The 22007-nt window shown below is 39.9% G+C and overlaps 1 protein-coding gene across 4 annotated transcripts in view; it reads right to left on the minus strand.

The window, feature by feature from the left end:
* The window catches only part of RBMS1 (RNA binding motif single stranded interacting protein 1), a 200795-nt gene that overhangs the window by 30415 nt on the left and 148373 nt on the right, over positions 1–22007 (minus strand). For all 4 annotated transcript variants that reach the window (XM_074967426.1, XM_074967424.1, XM_074967425.1 and 1 more), the window contains exons 5-6: positions 5905–6062; positions 1697–1776 (exon numbers count right to left, since the gene is read on the minus strand). In XM_074967426.1, coding sequence (XP_074823527.1) covers positions 1697–1776; positions 5905–6062 — 238 coding nt within the window. The remainder of the gene's footprint in view (positions 1–1696; positions 1777–5904; positions 6063–22007) is intronic.

Genomic DNA, 22007 nt, shown 5'->3' on the forward strand with positions numbered 1-22007 from the left:
CTCTAGCTTCAAAAGGGCCCAGTGTAGGCAGGGTGTGATCAGCTATGATAAGCTGACAGCTGCCCATCCAGGTGTGGGTAGGACACAGAGCTGCAAATGAGCAAGCTAAAAAGCACTAGCAGGAACTCCCACAATTTTGCAGTTGCCAGTTTTGCACAGATTCTACACAGTCCTTTCCTTTTGGTTAGAAATACTTAAATATTGATTAGAGCTTTGCCTGCTCCTATTCATGAGACTTTTAATGGTGTCTGAGCAATTTCAGTATTATAAAACAAAGCAAAATGAAAGGGAACAAGAGAGCAGTTAACATTCAATGAAAATAGTATCATTATCTACCTGCTGACTCGTGGATTTTCCACCTCACAAAATAAATGATCTACATGGGATATTTGCAAAGATAGTCAATAGGAAAATGGAAGTTATAGCCCCTAACCCTAAAGTCCACAGTTTTCATGCAATTATTATTTGGTAGGCCATGAAACGCATCCCAGTGCAGAGAGTCTGCAAAAGGCACTCAGGTCAAAATGTCACCCTGCAATAGATCAAGCTGGGTAAGGGGAAGCAGCCTTCCATGCCTACCAAAGCACAGACTGACTCATGCAGGAGTAATCTTTCAAGGATGAGGCATGTATGCAGTTTTATTAAACAAGCTAAATTATTTTTTTGCTCTTTGTTTGCTTTTTTCCTTTTCCTGTGTTCTCTGTGCCAAGGTCTTGGCATGAAGGATGTGTCATCAATGGGATGAGAACACCAGTAAATGTGTCAACACCACTGTAACTTATAAAATTCTTTCTTAGAGTGTCCCTGTAAAATAGTTACCAAAGGAAGCCTGGAATCTTAGCCATGTATGCTTTCCTCATGTAGTGTCCTGTTTTGCTTCCTAATTTACTCTACTGCTCTGTGTGATAAAATTCTCTTTCCATGTTATATAGAGTGACTTCAAATTTAAATTAATGGAATATATGTTTTCCTGTAATTATATTTTTAACAGGCAAGATATCAGTGAAGGTGTTGTGAGCATAGTCTCTCGCCACTGAGCTCCTGTGCATTTTGACTCCAAATTCTTTTATATTTTTCTAGCATTTTCTGTGGGTCTCTTTTTTCCCTGGCTCAAGAACTTGAAAATCTGTTTCAGATGCCTGAGTGGAAAAATTCAATGCACTTCAAAAAGATTTTCTGTAGGCAGGCCACAAAGATGTTGCTCATCGGATCCAGTCTGCCAGCAAGTGAATGACTTCAAACAAAAGCATGGGTAGATGGCAAAACAGTAAGTTTAGGTTACCTTTTTTTAAAATTTATTTTTTAAAATAAACTGCAGCTAATTGATCCAAGGGCCACTAATCAACCTCTGCTCTAACGAGTATACAATTAACTTCAGTTGGGGTTACACAGAATGTAAGTCAGTGCAGAATTTGGCTCAAGACATCTGAACTGCTTTTCTACTTTGTAGAGTGGAACACAACAGCACAACTTCCCAGTGAAGCTCTACTGTGAAAATGAAAACAATCATGGTGTTATTTTCTACAAAAGTGGCATTAGTGCGTTCCAGGCCAGCAATTATTCTAGCTATCCAGGGAAGCAGTGTTACATTTTAAAGAATGACAAACCAGGTATAACAATCCCCAGGATATGCTTAAACTGTAAGGTCGGTCATCTATTGATATATGTTGTCAGAATAGCAATATAAGCAACATACCAGAAACTCCCGGTGGTGTCTTAATGAATTTTCCATTAAAATGAGCAATCACTGCTTCACATTTTTCTGTTGATTCCATCCTATGTAAATAAAGGATAAAATAGAAATTAAACTTTTGCCCGGTTTCTGCATTTCAAAAAAACAAAACAGATTTACTAGGTTTTCTTGCTCTCCTTTCACTTTTGTGACTTCCTTTTGTGTGTGTGAGCAACAGGGTAAAATTAAAGAGAATTAACTTTTTGTGCAAAGTGATAAGACTCGACATTCTGGAATTTAATTTCTCTGTTTATTAGGTCATGTCCTGCAGAGCTCAGATAATATGGGTTATACAAGTTAGGCCACGTATACTCAATTTCCAAGGGTTGACAATGGGACTATCACTACAGGATTCTTGGTGTTTGGATCCTAAACCCAATGCTTCAAGAAACCCTCCCTAATTTCTCCCTCCCTCCCACCTTCTTAAAGGTAGAGGAGGCATGTAACAGGAAAACCCTCACCCCTGAATTCTCCTCAAGAGGGTCTCTCTTTTGCCATCTTCCAACTTTATAAGGAAGGTCAAATAAAGGCCAATGCCCTATCCCAAAATTCAGTTAGGTTCTTCAGAAAGCGGAACAGGAAGCAGCTTAGCATCCCAATGATGCAGAAGGAGCAGGAACACTGACTCCTGCAAAATCCTAGAAAATGCAAAAACAGAGATGCCCAATAAACCTTATAATAGTAGTTAGGGAATCCACTCGCTTACCTGGCGAGGGCATGATAGCTGGAACAGCTCATAACTGCTAGCCAGAGTTGCCCTAGCTACGGAACTAAGCCAAAAGGGGTGTGGCCATCACTTTGTTTCCCCATTGCTGCTGTTTCGTGAAGCACAGTGGCCCTGACCTAATTACTCCATTGCTCCTTCAGAAAATCCCAAGGGAAGTGCAACCTGCACCAGGTGGAGTGGGAATAGGGTGGGTCAGGACAGCAAAAAGGTAAGGCTCGGTTAACAGGAGACCTCAAGGCATCTAACAGTAGGAAACTCCATTCACACAGCACACTGAACTGCCTTCAGACAGTCCTGACTTTTAGTCATTACCAACTTGGACTGCATTGGAACTGCTACCCAGAGATGAAAAGCAAAGAGATAGCAATTTTAATAGGAGCATAAGTTTCACAGTAGTTTATACAATGAAGTTTAGGTAATATATACAAAATCATTAAAGGGATTGTTATCTGCATATTACATTTGTGAAACTCAGATCCACAGGTTAGGCCATATGACTAAGTCACCTTCCACTCATCAGCAATCTACAGTGGTCAATGAGAGGTAAATATTGGTGCTTTTGGACTCCTGCTAGTCTTCCCATTCAGACCCTGGGAAATTCTTCCACAGCCTAGAACCAGGATCAGCAAATGGGCAGACTGAACAAAAGGGTTTTTTCACAAATGTAATTGGAGAACCAAGAGAGCTTGGAGGGGGCTCTGGGTTGCTGGATCTGAGTCACTGTATTAGTCTCAGATTCATATCTGGATTTGATAAAATCTATTCTGAGGTTACTTTCTACTAACCTCCTAAAACATCATGGACACAAGAATTGAAAACTTACTGTACATTCATTCGTATGTCCCTGAAACACCTTCAGTCTCAAAAAGGCACTCACCCATTAATGTTCAGACATCTAACTTGCAGTATTTGAGTATATGTGGTGTGGCAAATTGCCAGCACTACTTTGATGGGTTTCACGCTTTCTCCTCTTGGGGAGGGTTCAGGGCACCGTTTCTTGCCCCTGAACTGGGGTATTAACTGCCCCACTAGTGTCCTAGAGGAGGGGAGTGGAGAGGGAGGGACCCAGGACTGCCCTCTACTCCGGGTCCCAGCCCAGGGGCCCTAGGGATAGCGGTAAACTGCTTGAACTAGCGGTTCCTTCCCCTGGGCTACTTCCCTCTACTGCCCTTCAGCTTGTGGGGCTTCCTGCCCTCCCTCTACACAAACCAGGTGTCCCTTTACCTAGGGTCTTGGTCTTCTTAGCCCACCGCAGCACTTCTCCAAACTCTCCTCTGATTCCTTCCAAACTGCTCTCTGCTCCAACACCAATCCACTCTGCTTCAACTCCTTCCCTTGTCTGATTGAAGCAGGGGGTTTTTATCAGGTGACTGGCTTCAGGTGCTTTAATTAATCTATAGCAAACTTTCTTCCCTCTACAGGGAATAAGGCTCCCTTCTAACACTCTCCTGCTGCCCTCTGGCCATGCTGTATCACAGTGGATAGATGTTAAAATATGGTCTTATACAACTCATTTACATAGGTTTCCTCTCCTGTTAATATAAAAGTCAGCCATATTTCTAAATGAACACATGGAGCCGTTTCAGTCTTAGTATAGTAGAGAACCCACTTAGAAAGTACAGATTTTGAAGCTAAGGTCTTTTTCCCAACACACCCACAACACAAACGGTGATTTGGATTTGCATATCTCTTGTGCACTTTCCAGGTAGAATTTTAATGCTCTTCTGGCATCTAATGCCACAAGACTTAAGGGTAAAATCTTGCCCCAAATACCTCTTGTTTAACAACTTGCAAAGAGAACCATTTCAGGGAGACCCTATGGTCTTGTTAATTTCCCACAAGCAAACTCAGTGAAACCATACCCTAAAATATTTGAATTTGACTGAACAAATCAACAAACTCCTGACTATTATTCAGGTGCCATACACTGTTCAGATTCCTCTCTGTGTGGTCCATTAGAGCGCCAACAATTTTATATTAACCTACTTGTTCAAATACAAAACTACCACAAGATAGACAAAATATCAGAAATGTTCACTCAATTACCTGGTCTTCAAATTCCAAAAGGACTAATTCTTCCTATCATCAGTGGTTTTGTGGCACATCTATATGCTTAATCATATATCTTTTAGGATCTACTTCCTTAATTCAAGGAGTGCTCCTTACTGCAGACACTGTTAACAGAAATCTCCAATCCAGTTCTCAAATTTGGTCATTCAGCTTGCACACGGACGAGATCTTGACTGTTTTAAAGAGTGATCATGAGACGATCTAGGCTTAATGCAGGACTTAGAGATAGAGAAAATAAATGCCAAAGGGCCACAGGAGAACTCTTGGCCTGGAAATCTGCTGTAGTCAAATAGCCAGTAACTAAAGGAAACAACAGACCCCCAGCGGCGGGGTATTTGAGAGCTGAGTGGACCATGGAAATAGTGTTTGATCTTATTGACTCTAAGGGAGAACCATTCCCATCTAGATGTCAACTGCTTTTGGTGTGCTATGCATCCGATGAAGTGAGCTGTAGCTCACGAAAGCTCATGCTCAAATAAACTGGTTAGTCTCTAAGGTGCCACAAGTACTCCTTTTCTTTTTTCTTTTTGCTTTTGGTGTAAGATTTATGTGGAGAATCAAAAATATATTTTTCTCCAAAATGGCAACAGGCTCATGAGCCAGAATATGCCAAGCACTGATAATACAGAGTGATGGGTCTCTTTCCTCAGAAAAATTGATGCAAAGAAAGGTATTTCAGTAGTGCAGGAGCCCTCCCACATCTCCTCCTTCTGGAAGTCTAGCCTCAAAAACTGGATTATAGAGGCCAGGGTGGGGTTCTGCTCATACAGTACTTAACAGGGAAAATTTCCCTTTGCACTTGAAGAGACCCTATTTAGCAAAAGTAGGAGGTCAGATTATCAGCATGAGGCACTGTTATAAGTTTTCCTAATGGAAGGTCTTAGGGGAATATGGAAAGGAGGGTCTGTGATGAGAGGATTTCAGCCCAAATCCTTCCACGAGTGTTGGCTATCATTAGAGGTGGTGATGAGAAGGCTCCACATACTTCCTGTCCACTTACTCAGGTGTGGGGGAGGTGGGAACAATAGCTTATGCCAGGAGACCCCACAGAAGTGAAAAGTGGAGTCTTGTTCCTGCTTGAACCCCTGCACTGGTGCCCAGAGCAAGCCAAAATTGGCCCCAAATCTTAGTTGAGAGTCTGACATGTTTGGCTAAACAAAGGACAGATTACCAAAGTCCCGCTGCATCTCTTAATTAAAAAGGGATTCAAATTAAAAGTATGGTATGCTTTCTGTAATCACCTCTTCCTCCTCCTATTCTGGGTGAACCCTGAGTGACAACAGCTAGAAAAAGACATTTTTATGATTAACACTATTGACGGACACATGGTTTACATAGTACTGAATGAAAAAAGTGGATAAGCAAACTATAGTACCTTGCAAAGCCAACACCACGACTTGTGCCACTGGAATCACGAAGTATCCTTGTAGAGATAACTTGCCCGAATGGCTTGAGCATATTCTCAAGCTCTTGTTCGTCCATTGACAGTGGCAAATTGGAAATATATAAGTTAGTTGGATCTTGTTCTTGTTGCTGAAACAGAATTAAAAACTGCCATTTAATTTTCAAAACCAATAGAGTAGAAAGAAATCTTAAGCATAGACTATGTCTATCATTACATCTATTTTTCTATGTTTAAGAGTCTCAGGTCCCATTATACAAGCCTTTCTTTCCCCGCATCACCCATTTTAAACAACTGTCTCAGTATAATTATTCAAGCAAGAGAAAACTGCTTAAAGCATGTCTGGAGCGACTTTTTGGTAACCTTACCCATTCTGATAAAAAGTGGAGAGTAGAATGAACAAATGACCAGTCTTAACATATATATCATATCTTTGTTTTAAGGTTTTTGGAAAGAAGGTTAATATTAGAGTGGAGCAACTCAAGGAAAATCAGGATTGAAGCTGGGAGAAAAGGAAAAATTAGACTAATGGAATGGTACCCTGAAAATGGAGGAGGAAAAGAGATAAGACAAACAACAGGAAAGGAAGAAAAAACTGGAGTGAAGAGATAAAAGGGATGGCAAAGACAAATGATACAATGCATTTTTTTTAAAAAGTACACTGGCAAAACGTTACAATAAAAATAGGCAGTTGTCCAATGCAGATAAAGCTGGGCAGGAAATGGTTTTCCTAACCCAAGAAAATTCTCTTATTCCACATTGGGAGAACAGACACACACGCACACATGCAGTGAGATAGAGCATGAGCAGAACAGTCAACCCCGCTGTTAAGACAAAGCAGAAAGCATACAGGGAGTGGAAGATGGGAGGGATCAGCAAGGCAAGCTACCTTATTGGGGTCAGAACATGTAGGGGTAAAGTGAAAGGCTAAAAGTCAAGTAGAGTTGGACCTTGCAAAGGGAATTAAAACCAATAGTAAAAAGTTATATAACCCTATAAATAAGAAGAAAACAAAGAAAGAAGAAGTGGGACTGCTAAACACGGAGGATGGAGTGGAGGTTAAGGATAATCTAGGCATGGCCCAATATCTAAACAAATACTTTGCCTCAGTCTTTAATGAGGCTAATGAGGATCTTAAGGATAATGGTAGCATGAGAAATGGGAATGAGGATATGGAGATAGAGATTACCATATCTGAGGTAGAAGCGAAACTCGAACAGCTTAATGGGACTAAATCGGGGGGCCGAGATAATGTTCATCCAAGAATATTAAAGGAATTGGCACATGAAATTGCAAGCCCATTAGCAAGAATTTTTAATGAATCTGTAAACTCGGGGTTGTACTGGATGACTGGAGAATTGCTAACATAGTTCCTATTTTTAAGAAAGGGGGGGGGGGAAGTGATCTGGGTAACTACAGGCCTGTTTGACATCTGTAGTAAGCAAGGTCTTGAAAAAATTTTTGAAGGAAAAGATGGGGATCAATATGAAAATTGAAAGGTGGATAAGGAATTGGTTAAATGGGAGACTACAGCGGGTCATACTGAAAGGTGAACTGTCAGGCTGGAGGGAGGTTACCAGTGGAGTTCCTCAGGGATCGGTTTTGGGACCAATCTTATTTAATCTTTTTATTACTGACCTCGGCACAAAAAGTGGGAGTGTGCTAATAAAGTTTGCGGATGAGGTATTGAGCTGGGAGGTATTGCCAGTACAGAGAAGGACCGGGATATCATACAGGAGGATCTGGATGACCTTGTAAACTGGAGCAATAGTAATAGGATGAAATTTAATAGTGAGAAGTGTAAGGTCATAAATTTAGGGATTAACAACAAGAATTTTAGTTATAAGCTGGGGATGCATCAATTAGAAGTAATGGAGGAGGAGAAGGACCTTGGAGTATTGGTTGACCACAGGATGACTATGAGCCGCCAGTGTGATATGGCCGTGAAAAAGCTAATGCGGTCTTGGGATGCATCAGGCGAGGTATTTCCAGAGATAAGGAGGTGTTAAGTACCACTATAAAAGGCACTGGTGAGACCTCATCTGGAATATTATGTGCAGTTCTGGTCTCCCAAGTTTAAGAAGGATGAATTCAAACTGGAACAGGTACAGAGAAGGGCTACTAGGATGATCCGAGGAATGGAAAACCTGTCTTATGAAAGGAGACTCAAGGAGCTTGGCTTGTTTAGCCTAACCAAAAGAAGGCTGAGAGGAGATATGATTGCTATCTATAAATATATCAGAGGGATAAATACCAGAGAGGGAGGATAATTATTTAAGCTCAGTACCAATGTGGACACAAGAACAAATGGATATAAACTGGCCATCGGGAAGTTTAGACTTGAAATTAGACGAAGGTTTCTAACCATCAGAGGAGTGAAGTTCTGGAACAGCCTTCCAAGGGAAGCAGTGAGGGCAAAAGACCTATCTGGCTTCAAGATTATACTCTATAAGTTTATGGAGGAGAAGATATGATGGGATAACATGATTTTGGCAATTAATTGGTCTTTAACTATTCATGGTAAATAGGCCCAATGGCCTGTGATGGAATGTTAGATGGGATGGGATCTGAGTTACTACAGACAATTCTTTCCTGGGTATCTGGCTGGTGAGTCTTACCCATATGCTCAGGGTTCAACTGATTGCCATAGTTGGGGTCGGGAAGGAATTTTCCTCCAGGGCAGATTGGAAGAGGCCCTGGGGGTTTTTCCCTTTCCTCTGCAGCATGGGGCACGGGTCGCATCAGAAGTCCCTAGTGTAGACACAGCTATATCTGCAAAACTGTGCTTTTAAGTATTACTTGTTATGCGTGTGTGGGGATGGTTTTATTATACCAGTAGAAAGCACAACTTTGTCAATGTAGCTGAGTCTACATTAGGAACTCTTTGCCAGTGTAGTATACCAGTATTCCTATACCACTGCAGCAGTGCTAGCACAGACTTGGCCAGGATGAGAGAGAAAAGATGTTAGCTACTTCACTTAATGTATGTGACAGGGTCGGACCAGATGGCTACAGGACAGTAACAGAAGGCAGATATATTAGCCCCAGGTTAAGTAGGTCCCTTTTCCCTGGGTAAGGTAATAGGGAAGGTTCCAGAAAAATCAGGAACCTTCTGGAAACAATTAAGACAGACAGGCTGATTAGAACACCTGCAGCCACTCAAGAAGCTGCTAGAATCAATTAAGGCAGGATAATCAGGGCACCTGGTTTAAAAAGGAGCTCACTTCAGTTTGTGGTGCGCGTGTAAGGAGCTGGGAGCAAGAGGCGCTAGGAGCTGAGAGTGAGAACGCATACTGTTGGAGGACTGAGGAGTACAAGCATCATCAGACACCAGGAGGAAGGTCCTATGGTGAGGATAAAGAAGGTATTGGGAGGAGGCCATGGGGAAGTAGCCCAGGGAGTTGAAGCTGTTGCACAGCTGTTCCAGGAGGCACTCTAGACAGCTGCATTCCACAAGGCCCTGGGCTAGAACACGGAGTAGAGGGCGGGCCCGGGTTCCCCCCAAACCTCCCAACTCCTGGTCAGACACAGAAGGAGTTGACCTGGACTGTGGGTTCATGAAAATGGCCGAACTGAGGGCTGCTGTGAAGCTCCAAGGTGAGCAAATCCGCCAATAAGCGCAAGACGTATCAAGGTAGAGGAGAAACTTTGTCACATGTACTACTGGAAGGTGCTCAGAAACTACGATGATGAGGATGATATAAGAACCTATATAGAATTACACACAACCCCTCCTCTGTGTTAAAAGAGCATTAATAAGGTCGCAAAGTCAAGCACCAAAAAGTTAGGAAAGGCCAGAATTAAGGCTGACTGGGCAACCTTATTTCAACCTTCTTGTGCCTTTAAATTAAGATACAGTCTTCCTTTACATGATAATATACTATCTTAAAAAACAGTTATTCAATATTTTGTTTTATCCACCTTGTTCAATGTGTGGCCCTACACCTTACTTACTGTCCACTATTCAAACTCCACTCTGATGTTGGAATTATTAATTTCCTCATGAGTCTGTCTATTGTGCTCATCCCCTTCATATAATTTATTCAAATATTAATGAATTTCTTTTCAAAACATTCCTGTGATGAAGGGGTATTATTATCCCCATTTTTCAAATAAGAAATTAAGGCACAGAGATTAAGGTCAAAATATGCGGTAATTTGGGGGTCCCAATTTGAGATTCCTAAAACCTCATTTTTCAAAGTACTTAGCATTATAGATCACTGTAGCCCCGAGTGGGTGCATGCTCAGTGCAGACTGAATCTTCAGGGAATTTAGCTACTAGAATTTAAGAACCTTTTTCTGAGCATATGTGAACTGAACTGTGATTTTTCAATGACTTATAACTTGGCCAAATTTGTGCACAGATTCATGGGGACAATAAATGGCACGATCTTGACAAAATTGCTGCCAAATCCCTGCTCCAAAGCATAGGGATGCTAAAGCTTTTCAAGTAAAAGGTTGACAGAATTTTTAAAATAGGCAACATAATGTATTTTTCCCTAGCCTTGTTCTCAGAAATGATAGAGCCATTTGGAAGAAATTTCCCAAAAATATTCAGCCAGAAGCAGAAATTGGAATTGAAAATTTCACCCCAAATGGTTGAAGTTTGGCAAAGTTATAAGCAATTGAAAAAAAAGTCTTAACGTTGCCCAACACTTCTATTATAAAAAGGGTGCTCCCAGCTTTGCCTGTAAACAGAACAAATCTGAACCCCGATCTTCCCTCCACACAGTACATATCAGCCATGCTCCCTGTGTCTTTCTGCACACTCTGATGACATTCATACCCTGTTCCCCTATACAAGTATCCATCCTCTTCACAGCTTCAGAATTCAGAAAAGTCACTTCTAATTGAGGGTCTAGGGAACATGGCTCAAGAGGAGGTTGCAAAGAAAGCCAAAAATATTGGGATCATGAGCTTTGCTTTACAGATCTCGAAGATTAAATTGTTGCACTATATTAAAAATTTGTATTTACACAAAAATTATGTAGTGTACAAGACAGACCAAATGAACATATGAATCAACATACAGTTCCATTTGTTTTTACACACATACTCTGTACACAAACCATTCTGGGAAAACAACAACTGAGGTAGAATTTTATGAGCCAGATGATATTCTTTTGAGCAGGAGGCTTTCACCCTCCAGTCTAGCCCTAGGTGAAAGTTGGGTGGGGAATATTTGAGATGGAGCAGAGAGGTTCAACCAGTCTCAGCTGAGAGTATTCGGTGTTTGGAAAAGGCTAGTAAGAAGTGTTTTCTGGGGGGTCTCAAGCTATGTTGTGCCCCTGCTGCCCTCTGATGCTACTAATACTGGCCACGTACCAAGATAACATTAATCCTTTACCTGTGAAAAGATGTACAAGGGCAGATCCTTATGCTCATGTGAAGTTCTAATTAAGTCAATGGGACTCTAAGTGGATACAAGGGTCCATCTTAGTGAACCCGTGTTCCGGAACTATTCTATTCTTTTCCCTCGTCTACATGGGCAAGTGTGTTTTGGTAAGAGGGCATTTTCTGGTTTAGCTTATCTCACTGGGGAAGGAGTACAAACAAAGTACAACTATACCAGTATAACTATACCAGTGTAACTTGTAAGAAATTTTCCTGTGTAGATAAGACCGATATAGGTTCTTATATCATCTGTATCATCATAATATCTGAGTGCCTTCCAGGAGCTCATTAACACCAACAGAAGTTGGTCCAATAAAAAATACTACCTCACCCTCCTTGTCTCTCATGATAAACATCTGTCATGGATCAAAGTCACAGATAGTAGCTCTTGGGGTGGGAGGGGGTTGGGGGGTGGGGGAAGAGGAAGAAGTGGGGTGCTTCCAAGGAAAAAAATTTGGTCAGGACCTGTGGTGCTTCAAAAACCTTTCACATTTTTAAAGTGTGTGCATCTGAATATATTATACATATGTGTGCGATCGTGTGTGTGTGTATAGATATAAAAAGACTGAAAAATAAATATTACAAGTTATATATTTGTATTCCAAGAAAACATGCTATGTTCAGAAACAAGGAATATTATTTTATATATAGACACACACACATATATAAAAAAAGATCTTCATTGTTCATTTATTCACCTTGACTCTAATTTTCCAAAAAATGAGCACTTTGTTTTCAAATCTCCTCTAATGGGGTTGAATAACTCTCAAGTTCAAAGAATCCTCCAAAGAGAAATCCCAGAGACTCTTCCCTTGTCTGTTCACTCTCGTCTATATGATTTTAATTCTCAACCAAATCATATCGCCACATCACAACTGATAATTTTCTGGGCTCAAGGCAAAATTTGTGTTGTCTTAATGATGTCTCCTTCACTGCATTTCAATGGTCAGTGAGTGACAAATATGATGGGTTTATTATTATTATTTTGTATTGAAAAAATGATTTACCTAGTACAAGGCAGGTCATGCAGCAATCTGATGGCTTCAGGCACTTACTGAAAATAATACTGAACCCATATAGTATACAGTGAGGGCCTGTGAATCAGTTATCTTAGATCATCTCATTTCTCCTTTGCATTAGACGAGTCAGCAGAAAAAGAAGACAAGAAAATGAATCCACTGAGAGTCTAGAGCTAACATTAATATTCATTACCGTGCACTGTTCAAATCATGAGGGAAAAAGCCTACATTACGATAGCAATATTTTTGACATAAAGTTCAGATTTCTCTGCTACAAATTTGAGATGAGGATAGCTTTAATGATTTTTGAATTAGCTTGTTATTTAGATTCTATTAGAAAATTATATTTTTATACATTGAGCTGGGTGAGATGTGGGTTTACAGTTTCTTCTTTAATGAACGCTATTAGTAAAGGATTTAATTGAAGTTTCTGCCTTGGGCAACACAACGTTTTATTCACAGTCATATTTTAATTTTCTGAAACTCAGGCTGTTCTTTGCAAGAATACTTCATTTGGATTTTTCACATTTTAGTACTGGATGTAAAATATGTTTGCACTCAAGTGTCCTAAAACTTATCACTTTAAAATGTATACCGTACAAGTCTGAAATTAGCTCCTTAGAGTGTTTTCACCTACTTTACTAACATTATTACTGTATAATAAACAGGATAACATTAAAATTTAAGACTTTCTCATGACAAAAGCTTGCCAACATTTGGGAAGATTGAAAAATAAATATTACAAGTTACATATTTATATGCAAAAGAAAACATGCTATATCCAGAAACAAGGAATAAAGGAGGAAATTCACATAAAAATCAGAATAATTAGGCTTTATGTAAGTGAATGGGAGGGTACCCCTGTCTGGAGCTGCTACTCCAATCCAGGGGTTGGAGTTGCTACTACTGCTCCTTTGTGCTGTATGTAAGGTGCATTAAGGCTGGTAGATCACAATCATCCCTGCCAAGTAGGGAGAACGAAGCTCTTTCCACATTCACTATGCCCCAGATGGCTCTCCCCACACAGCTTCAACACAGAGCCTTAACCCTTCTGCCCATCCTCCTCTTCAAAGTGAATTTCACTCTAGAAGAGCACAAGTGTTCTACAAAAGCACATCAATATTTTGTAAGAGGAAGAGTCTCGATTATTTAATACATTTTCAGGGTTAGCATGAATATCATCAGCTCTACATGTAAATCCTTTCAAGTTGAAAACGCAAAGATATTTTTAGAAATTATTCCCTCTAAAACAGGTGACATTTCTTGAAGGAAATGTAAGAGCTCTTTTGCTTTAAAAATTTCTGTACTCAAATTGCTTATTTTGCATCCAAAAATTGGTTGTTTTAAAAATAAGCAAAATTCTCTAAAGATACATGGGCGTGAATTTTGGCCAAGTTTGTAAGCCAAGCTACATATTATCAGCATCAAATCATCTCACTTTACAAATGAGGGGGTGTGCCATGTAAAACAAAGCGAAGTCTTTTTATTTTTAATAGGTATTAGAACATTACAGCAACATGACATTTACAGTAAACAGCATGAAGCTTTGATGAAATACACTGGACTGAAATACACTGGACTATCCTTAGGGCCTTAAAACCTATGGGATTTAATTGAGACTTTTCTGAATCACCCTGTAGAGCAGTAAAATACGCATCCTATTAAATTCTATAGGATGGTACAAAAAACAATGAAAAGGTTATCATTTTCTATTAAATTATATAAGACATTTCCATAAGGACAAATTCATTGCTGACCTTACTGAGTGCATTGCATCTTTAATTGCAATGGAATTGTACTCCCTTATTTCAGTGGTAAATTTAGCCTGTTGGGAGGGCTGCATTAAGGAAAAGTTCTGTATAACCCATTTATCTACGGAAAACACCAAATATGTAACGAGTCTTTGTTTATTTTTCTTCTATTTTTTTTTGCACATACATACAAATGCGTACTGTTAATACTAGGTATCCCAGCCCCCCAAAATTTGCTCTGTCTTCTTCAGGTGTTATAATCTGTATTCCAAATGAGCACATTAGATTGGAGTTCTCTGAAGTCTGAAGGCCTAAATGGGCAATTGGAGATGACTTCGATAAAAATTCTGTGTGTGTGTGTGTGTGTAAAAGAGAGAGAACTATAGCCACCCGCATGAGCCAGAAGGGCTGCCTTCAAAGCTCAGTTAACTCCGTTCCTGAAACTCTTAACAGGACATCCCGACCACAGTGTCAGAGTGGATGGCACTGCGAGAAGACGGGACTCTGAGTGCTCTCTCCTATCACCACAACTAGGCAAATAAAAGTATGAAATTGGTAGTAGCGTTGCCAGCTCCACATAGCAGGAAGTCACCAGACAAACCCTTAAAAGTCGCTAGATGTAGCTTAAGCACTCAAAAGGAGTCAAAAATGTCACCGAACAAAATTTCCAGAGAATTCAACAGAGAAGAATATAATATATATATATGTACACACACACACAGGAGTAGAGTCATAAAATCATTCACAAGCAGCTTAACAGTTTTAATAAGATCCATTCCATGCTCTTCTTACTACATTCTGTTGCACTCCAGAAGCAACTACAACAGTACGCTGTCATCACCAGGAGGCACCCTCTGCTCATTGGGAAAGGCGCTCTGCACACTGCAGCCCAGGTTGGCTGGGGCTGGTTAATTTCAGCTGAACCTTGCCTTTCTTGCCAGCCTGGATTTAAGACAACAGGTTAGTGAAAGGGAGAGCCCAGAACCACAGGGAAGAGGGCATTTGCCTGACCTGAACTCGACGCTGTAGGGAGCCAAGAAAATAGATTTAAAAACAGAAGTCTGCTAGCCGGACCCCTTCCCCCCGTTTCCAGGATTTCATTTCTGAAAACAGCTGGGCAGCTAACTCCAGGCCAACCCAGGGGAAGGAGGAAAGGGGAACTGAAATCAGCTAGCTCCACCTTTGATCCTGTAGTAAGAGCTTCATTCTGGGAGGCATGGTGCCCCCCGCCTCATTAGGACACATGGTCCTGTCTAATTCTACCCCTCCTTCCATCCTTGGGCTCTCCTTGCTGGCTAACCTGCCTCCACCTCCCAGCCCATTTCATTAGCCATCTTTCCCTGCATCACAGGGGGTGCTACCTACTATGGAGCAGCAAGAAAGAACACATTTGAGTAAAAACAAGCCCTGGCTAATGTGCTGCTCTCTCCACAGCGCGCCGGGCTTTAGCGAAGTATTTAATTAGCCTCCACAAACTTCTTTTCCTCGCCTGCAGATTACAGTGATCTCAGCCCAAGAAGTCCTGGAATGTGATTCCTTTCGAGGACATGCTCAATTGAGACATAATGACATTGACTTGGTGCACAACAGAATGTAGTACAGAGAGCATGGAATGGATTTTATTAACACGATTGAGCTGCTTGTGAATGATTTTGTGACTACATAATGGTGACTTCTTTCTCTGAATGTCTGTGTATTTGGCAGTGAAAGTCGCTAGATTTGTCACTGGTCACTCTGACACTTATTTTCTCGCTAGGGAAACCAAAAAGTCACTAAATCTAGTGACAAAGTCGCTAAGTTGGAAAGACTGATGGTAGGGAGGGCAAATAAATAAATAAATAAATTTAAGAAAAGAGAGTGCAAGAGAGAAAGCGTGCGCAGACATAGGACAGAAAGGGTGGGTTGGGGATCTTCCTGTGAAAAGTTGGGAATACTACGTAAAATTTCCTGCATCTTAGACTAAGATGTTTTATGCAAAAAGCAAATGAACTAAACAAAAAACAATAAAAGGAATCCTATCTGGGATTTCAGAATAACTTGACAGTGGAAAAATTATATTGCAAAATGTGCACCAGAACCCCAGATGTGATCATGCAGCTTCTGTCACCCTCACAAACCTAAAACCCTTAAAAAAATCCATCAGGATAAGTTTTGAATGTTTACGTAAAGCAAATTATATCCTCCTCCCTAGGACACTGGATTTCCACACCCACTTTCAAACTACAACCATAACCAGGGCTCCCAATCCTTCTTTGTCCTACACAGAACAGTACCATACAAACCAGATGTTTGCGTTTATGTAATATTTTGGTACCAAACTTGGTTAAACAATTTAAAATTCAGGAAGACAGGAGAAAAAAACCAAACAAACTTGTTAACTTGCCCCTCTGACTCTGGCAGGCAATGGCTTAGTACATTATTAACTTCTGTAATTCCCCTCCTTACTGAGAACTGTCTCATTGTACTTTGTTTCACAACAAAATTATAGACCAATTTTACAAGGGAAAATTGGTTTCTTTGAGTTCAGAGTTATGTTATTTCATCACAGTTGAGGTCTACCCTCACTTCCATGTCTGGCAAATCAGTAAACTGTGGCAAACACATGCAAGCAAGCAAGCACAAACCCACAAACTCACAACTTGCCTATGGATTAGCAATGAGATTTGACTGTGAAAAAACTGAGAGTTTATTCATATGTAAATCTTTCATGAACACCTGATGAACCAAACAGGGTTTGCATAGCTCTAAGGCCTGATCCGAAAGTTCACTGAAATCAATGGAAAGACTCTCACTGACTTCATTGGGCTTTGGATCAGGCACCAAGGGAATCAATCATGACATTCACACGTATTTCTCATCTGACAGTACACACAGCACTAAATTCTAAGCCACTGAGCCAGCCAGATTTCATAAATTTTGATTCAGTAATTTATAGGGCTGTCGATCAATCAAGTTAACTCATGCAATTAACTCAAAAAAAGTAATCATGATTAAAAAAAATTAATCTCAATTTAATCACAGTTTTAATTGCACTGTTAAACAATAGAATACCAACTGAAATGTTGGCTGTTTTTCTACATTTTCATATATATTGTATTTTGTGTTGTAATTGAAATCGAAGTGTATATTATTTTTGATTACAAATATTTGCACTGTAAAAATGATAAACAAAAGAAATGCTTTTTTTAATTCACCTCATACAAGTACTGTAGTGCAATCTCTTTGTCGTGAAAGTGCAACTTACAAATGTCTATTTTTTTTGTTACATAACTGCACTTAAAAACAAAACAATGTAAAACTTCAGAGCCTACAAGTCCACTCAGTCCTACCTCTTGTTCTGCCAATCGTTAAGACAAATAAGTTTGTTTACATTTACGGGAGATAAATGCTGCCTTCTTCTTATTTACACTGTCACCAGAAAGTGAGAACAGGCATTTGCATGGCACTTTTGTAGCCAGCATTGCAAGGTATTTACGTTCCAGATATGCTAAACATTTGTATGCCCCTTCATGCTTCGGCCATCATTCCAGAGGACGTGCTTCCATGATGATGACGCTCGTTAAAAAAAAATGGGTTAATTAAATTTGTGACTGAACTCTTTGGGGGAGAACTGTATGTCCCCTGCTCTGTTTTACCTGCATTCTGCCATATATTTCATTTTATAGCAGTCTTGGATGATGACCCAGCACATGTTGTTCATTTTAAGAACACTTTCACTGCAGATTTCACAAAATGCAAAGATACCAATGTGAGATTTCTAAAGACAGCTACAGCACTCGAACCAAGGTTTAAGAATCTGAAGTGCCTTCCAAAATTGGAGAGGGATGAGGTGTGGAGTATGCTTTCAGAACTCTTAAGCACTCCAATGCGGAAACTACAGAACCCGAACCACCAAAAAAGAAAATCAACCTTCTGCTGGTGGCATCTGACTCAGATAATGAAAATTAACATGCGTCGATCCGCACTGGTCTGGATTCTTATCGAGCAGAACCTGTCATCAGCATGGATGCATGACCCCTGGAGTGGTGGTTGAAGCATGAAGGGACATACGAATCTTTAGCGCATCTGGTATGTAAATATCTTGCAATTCCGGCTACAACAGCGCCACGAGAACACCTGTTCTCACTGTCAGGTGACACTGTAAACAAGAAGTGGGCAGTATTATCTCCTGCAAATATAAACAAACGTGTGTGTCTGAGCAATTGGCTGACCAAGAAGTAGGACTGAGTGGACTTGCAGGCTCTAAAATTTTACATTGTTTTACTTTTGAATGCAGGTTTTTTTGTACATAATTCTACATTTGTAATTTCAACTTTCATGATGAAGAGATTGCACTACAGTACTTGTATTAGGTGAATTGAAAAATACTATTTCTGTTTTTTTACAGTGCAAATACTTGTAATCAAAAATAAATATAAAGTGAGCACTGTACACTTTGTATTCTGTGTTGTAATTGAAATCAATATATTTGAAAATGTAGAAAACACACAGAAAAAGTATTTAAATAAATGGTATTCCATTATTAACAGTGCAATTAATTGCATGATTAATTTTTTTAACTGCTTGACAGCCCTAGTAATTTATGTAGCGTGTTTTACCTGATAACTGGCACAATGTAATCATATGCTGAGCACCCTCCACTCCCACTGACTTCAGTGGGTGCTTAGCCCCCTTCAGGAAATGGCCTAATGTTGGGGGTGTGGGGGTCATAATAAATGATTGCTCTACTGAAAAAAAAATAGGAAGGTTTACTTTTAGCAATAGGAATCAGCAAAGTTTCCCTTATTCTTTTCTCACCACACAGTTCCAAGTTTGTCCTGATTGGACATGATGAGACAAACATAAAAAGAGTGCTCCTTTAGATTAATGCATGCCATATTCCTCAAGGCACTGAAGGGTTAAATGCCTACCTTAATAAGCTGAAAGTTAGGTTCAACATTTGTTGTAAAAGGGACAGGAACAAACAGCCACTAATGTTAATTTATGTAGAAAAGTGGTGATGAGGGGTCCTACACGGTGTAAAATGCTCAGCCTTCATCTGAAAGAAATTAACAAAAGCCTCCCTGTGCATGTGGAACAGATCCTAAAACACAAGAAAGAAACTTGGCAAAATGATAAGACATCTGTTTTCTCTTGCTCTGGATAGGGTCACAGCTAACAGATAGCTATTCAGAAACATGTGACATGGCAATGCTCGCAGCATGGAAGATCCTCTGGCTGATACAGCAGGGATTAAATGCTTGTCTGCCTTTTTACAGAAACTCTTCAAGTTTACAACTGGCCCATATCTAATTTAAATATCAGTTGTAGCTCCAGCTTTAAGACAGTTTGTCCAGTGACTAAGTAAGAGAGTTGAAACAGCATTAGCTTAATTTTCACTTGCTATCTAGCATTCTAAACAAACGGTATATTTTTAATTAGCTACCTAAATATCTTAATTTGTTTTCACAAAGCACAGCTATAGTATAAATGACTAGAACAAGACTGGTTTAAACGGTAGTTTTTAGCTAGAGTACAACACTGCAGTCAAGTTTGCAATTAGACCATCTATTTAATCATATGTTTCTTGCCTTCCTTGGCACCCTTGCTTTCTTGTTAAATCTACTGCAGGGGAACATGCAGCGGAGCCTAAGGAATTCTGTAACATGGCCCATTGTCATCCTCATCTACAACACAGACCTTCAGCCCACCAAGAGGTCTTAGCATGGGAACAAGATGCAGCACCACAGGCTGAGATGTGTAATTTCTGTGGACTGCAGCTCTGAATTGAAGACAACTGTTCCATTTTATGCAAATTCGAATTTAGCCCCTGGACTCCTGAAATGATGGTCATTCAGTCCTCAGGTGGGCAAAGGTTGGTCCTCCGTTAATCTACTGTATAAACAATTTTAATCAACTTTCTTGTAAAGTAATATTCCCTACAAGTTCCCTGTGTTTTCTATACAGCTAATTAGAGTTTGCTAGTGGGAAAGTTAAGGAAAACTGCTTAATTTTCCTAAACTAACCCATCATCATTGTAATATGGGATTTTATTGTACTGTGTATAGAAATGACCGCAAAATGGGTAGATAAAATATCTTTATGCAAGTGTTCAATGTCCATAAATGGCTGAGAGAAAAGTTTGCTCGAACTTGCCCCTGTCTGCATGTAACCTGCTTTAGACATTCAGGAGTCTTTATATAGCAGAGTCCACTTGCAAAATAAAACATTGCTCACCATATTTTTACTACCCTAACTAGTCAGATTTAGTGCCCTAGTTACCATGGTAACCCACAATTATTTACTTCCCTTTCTCTGCAGGAATGTAAACTGACTTAATTCTCCAGCAGGCTGACACAGTGAAGACCAGTACAAAAACCCAGTACATTCTCAAAAGTCGTAAGAGTTAGCCATTTGCCATAGCTGTTCACTCAAAACCATGTTCTTTGGCAGTGACCTAAGAGGGTGTCTGCCTTACAACATTGAACAGAGATAAAAAATGGTTAACCGTTAACTTCTCTTACAGAGATGATTACAGGTGGCACACAAGGTCTTTTTTAGATACAAGCAGGGACAATGATGTGCAAGTCAGATTTTATGTAATGGTGACAATGCATATCTCCCAAATACACTTAAAAAATAAAATGTCAACTAAAAGTGAGTTAGTGCTTTAAAAAATGGTTGTGCAATACTTCTGGCTGGGCTGCCAGCATGTGGTGAGTGCTTCATGGCTCTGTCTTCTTAATTGTTAGTAAAAGAATATAAACATTACTGGCCGACGTTTGCACACAGACCATTCTGGGATGAGACAGTGGCCTAATATTAGCTCATTACATTGTCATGTGGGAGATATTGGGTTTTTTGCTTTCTGAGGCAGCAGAACTTGGCACAACAGATGATGCTCTCAAGGATAGAGGGAGAATCAGGGAAGGGTTGGGGTGGAAAATGCTTCTCGACAATCTGGGTGGGAAACAGGGTTCTATAGGGGCCCTGTTTTCTGGTCATCCCTGGAGGATGTTGGGATGGCTGGAATTGTTTTAGCTGGAGATCTGATGCTATGTCCTGTAAGGGAGAGGCATTCCCCAGTTGTTACGGAGTCAGAAAGTAAGGGAGGATTTAAAAGGGAGGAAAATATGACAATATGAAACTCCAAGTCCTGGTTCCTAGGAAGGTGCTGCTATGGGGACAGTATAAAGCCAACAGCAGTTGAGTGGGATTAGGCAAATCTCTAAATGGACTAGCAGTGGTGCCTTCCTCCACAAAAATCAAATGTAAACATTAACACATGGAACACCCATCTCTGCTATCGGTGTAAGTTACATAAACCCTCTCAATCCATCCTGTGAAATGCTTACTGAATATATTAAAAGCTCTTTATTATCCAATAAAGACTCAACATACAGAATAGTTATTAAAAACAAACCATACACCTTTCACCATATTACCTAGGAAACCTGAACCAAATAAAATATGTCATATTGTTATACTAGCAACTTAGGTCAGCCCAACAAGGGAGAAACCAAAATGCCATATGAAATAAGTAGAAAACTCTGAATTAGAAAAACGGTCATTAGTTACTGAGCCTGAAAAATGGAAGGTTATCTCTGTTCTTTAAGGGTCCCATTCTCTCTTATTCAATTCAACAGGAGCAGGATTGGCCCTAATTGTTTACTATCCACTTCAACAAGTAGTATACAAAATACCATGCTATCACACAGTAAACTCCATTATTTATCATCTAAGAATGCCCTAACACACATTTTTGCACAGTTATATTTTATTGCAGTTAACATCATATACAGTATCACAAGATTTAAGTAAGCAACCCTTCGGTTTTACCCCAGTTTATGTATCTTTCAGAATTATGGAGGGCTAAATCCACTCTACCGGGATTCAATCATATGATTTCAGGGAATAATAAGTAGTTTAATCC

The sequence above is a fragment of the Natator depressus genome, chromosome 11 (assembly GCF_965152275.1).
Source record: "Natator depressus isolate rNatDep1 chromosome 11, rNatDep2.hap1, whole genome shotgun sequence".
Lineage (NCBI taxonomy): Eukaryota > Metazoa > Chordata > Testudines > Cheloniidae > Natator > Natator depressus.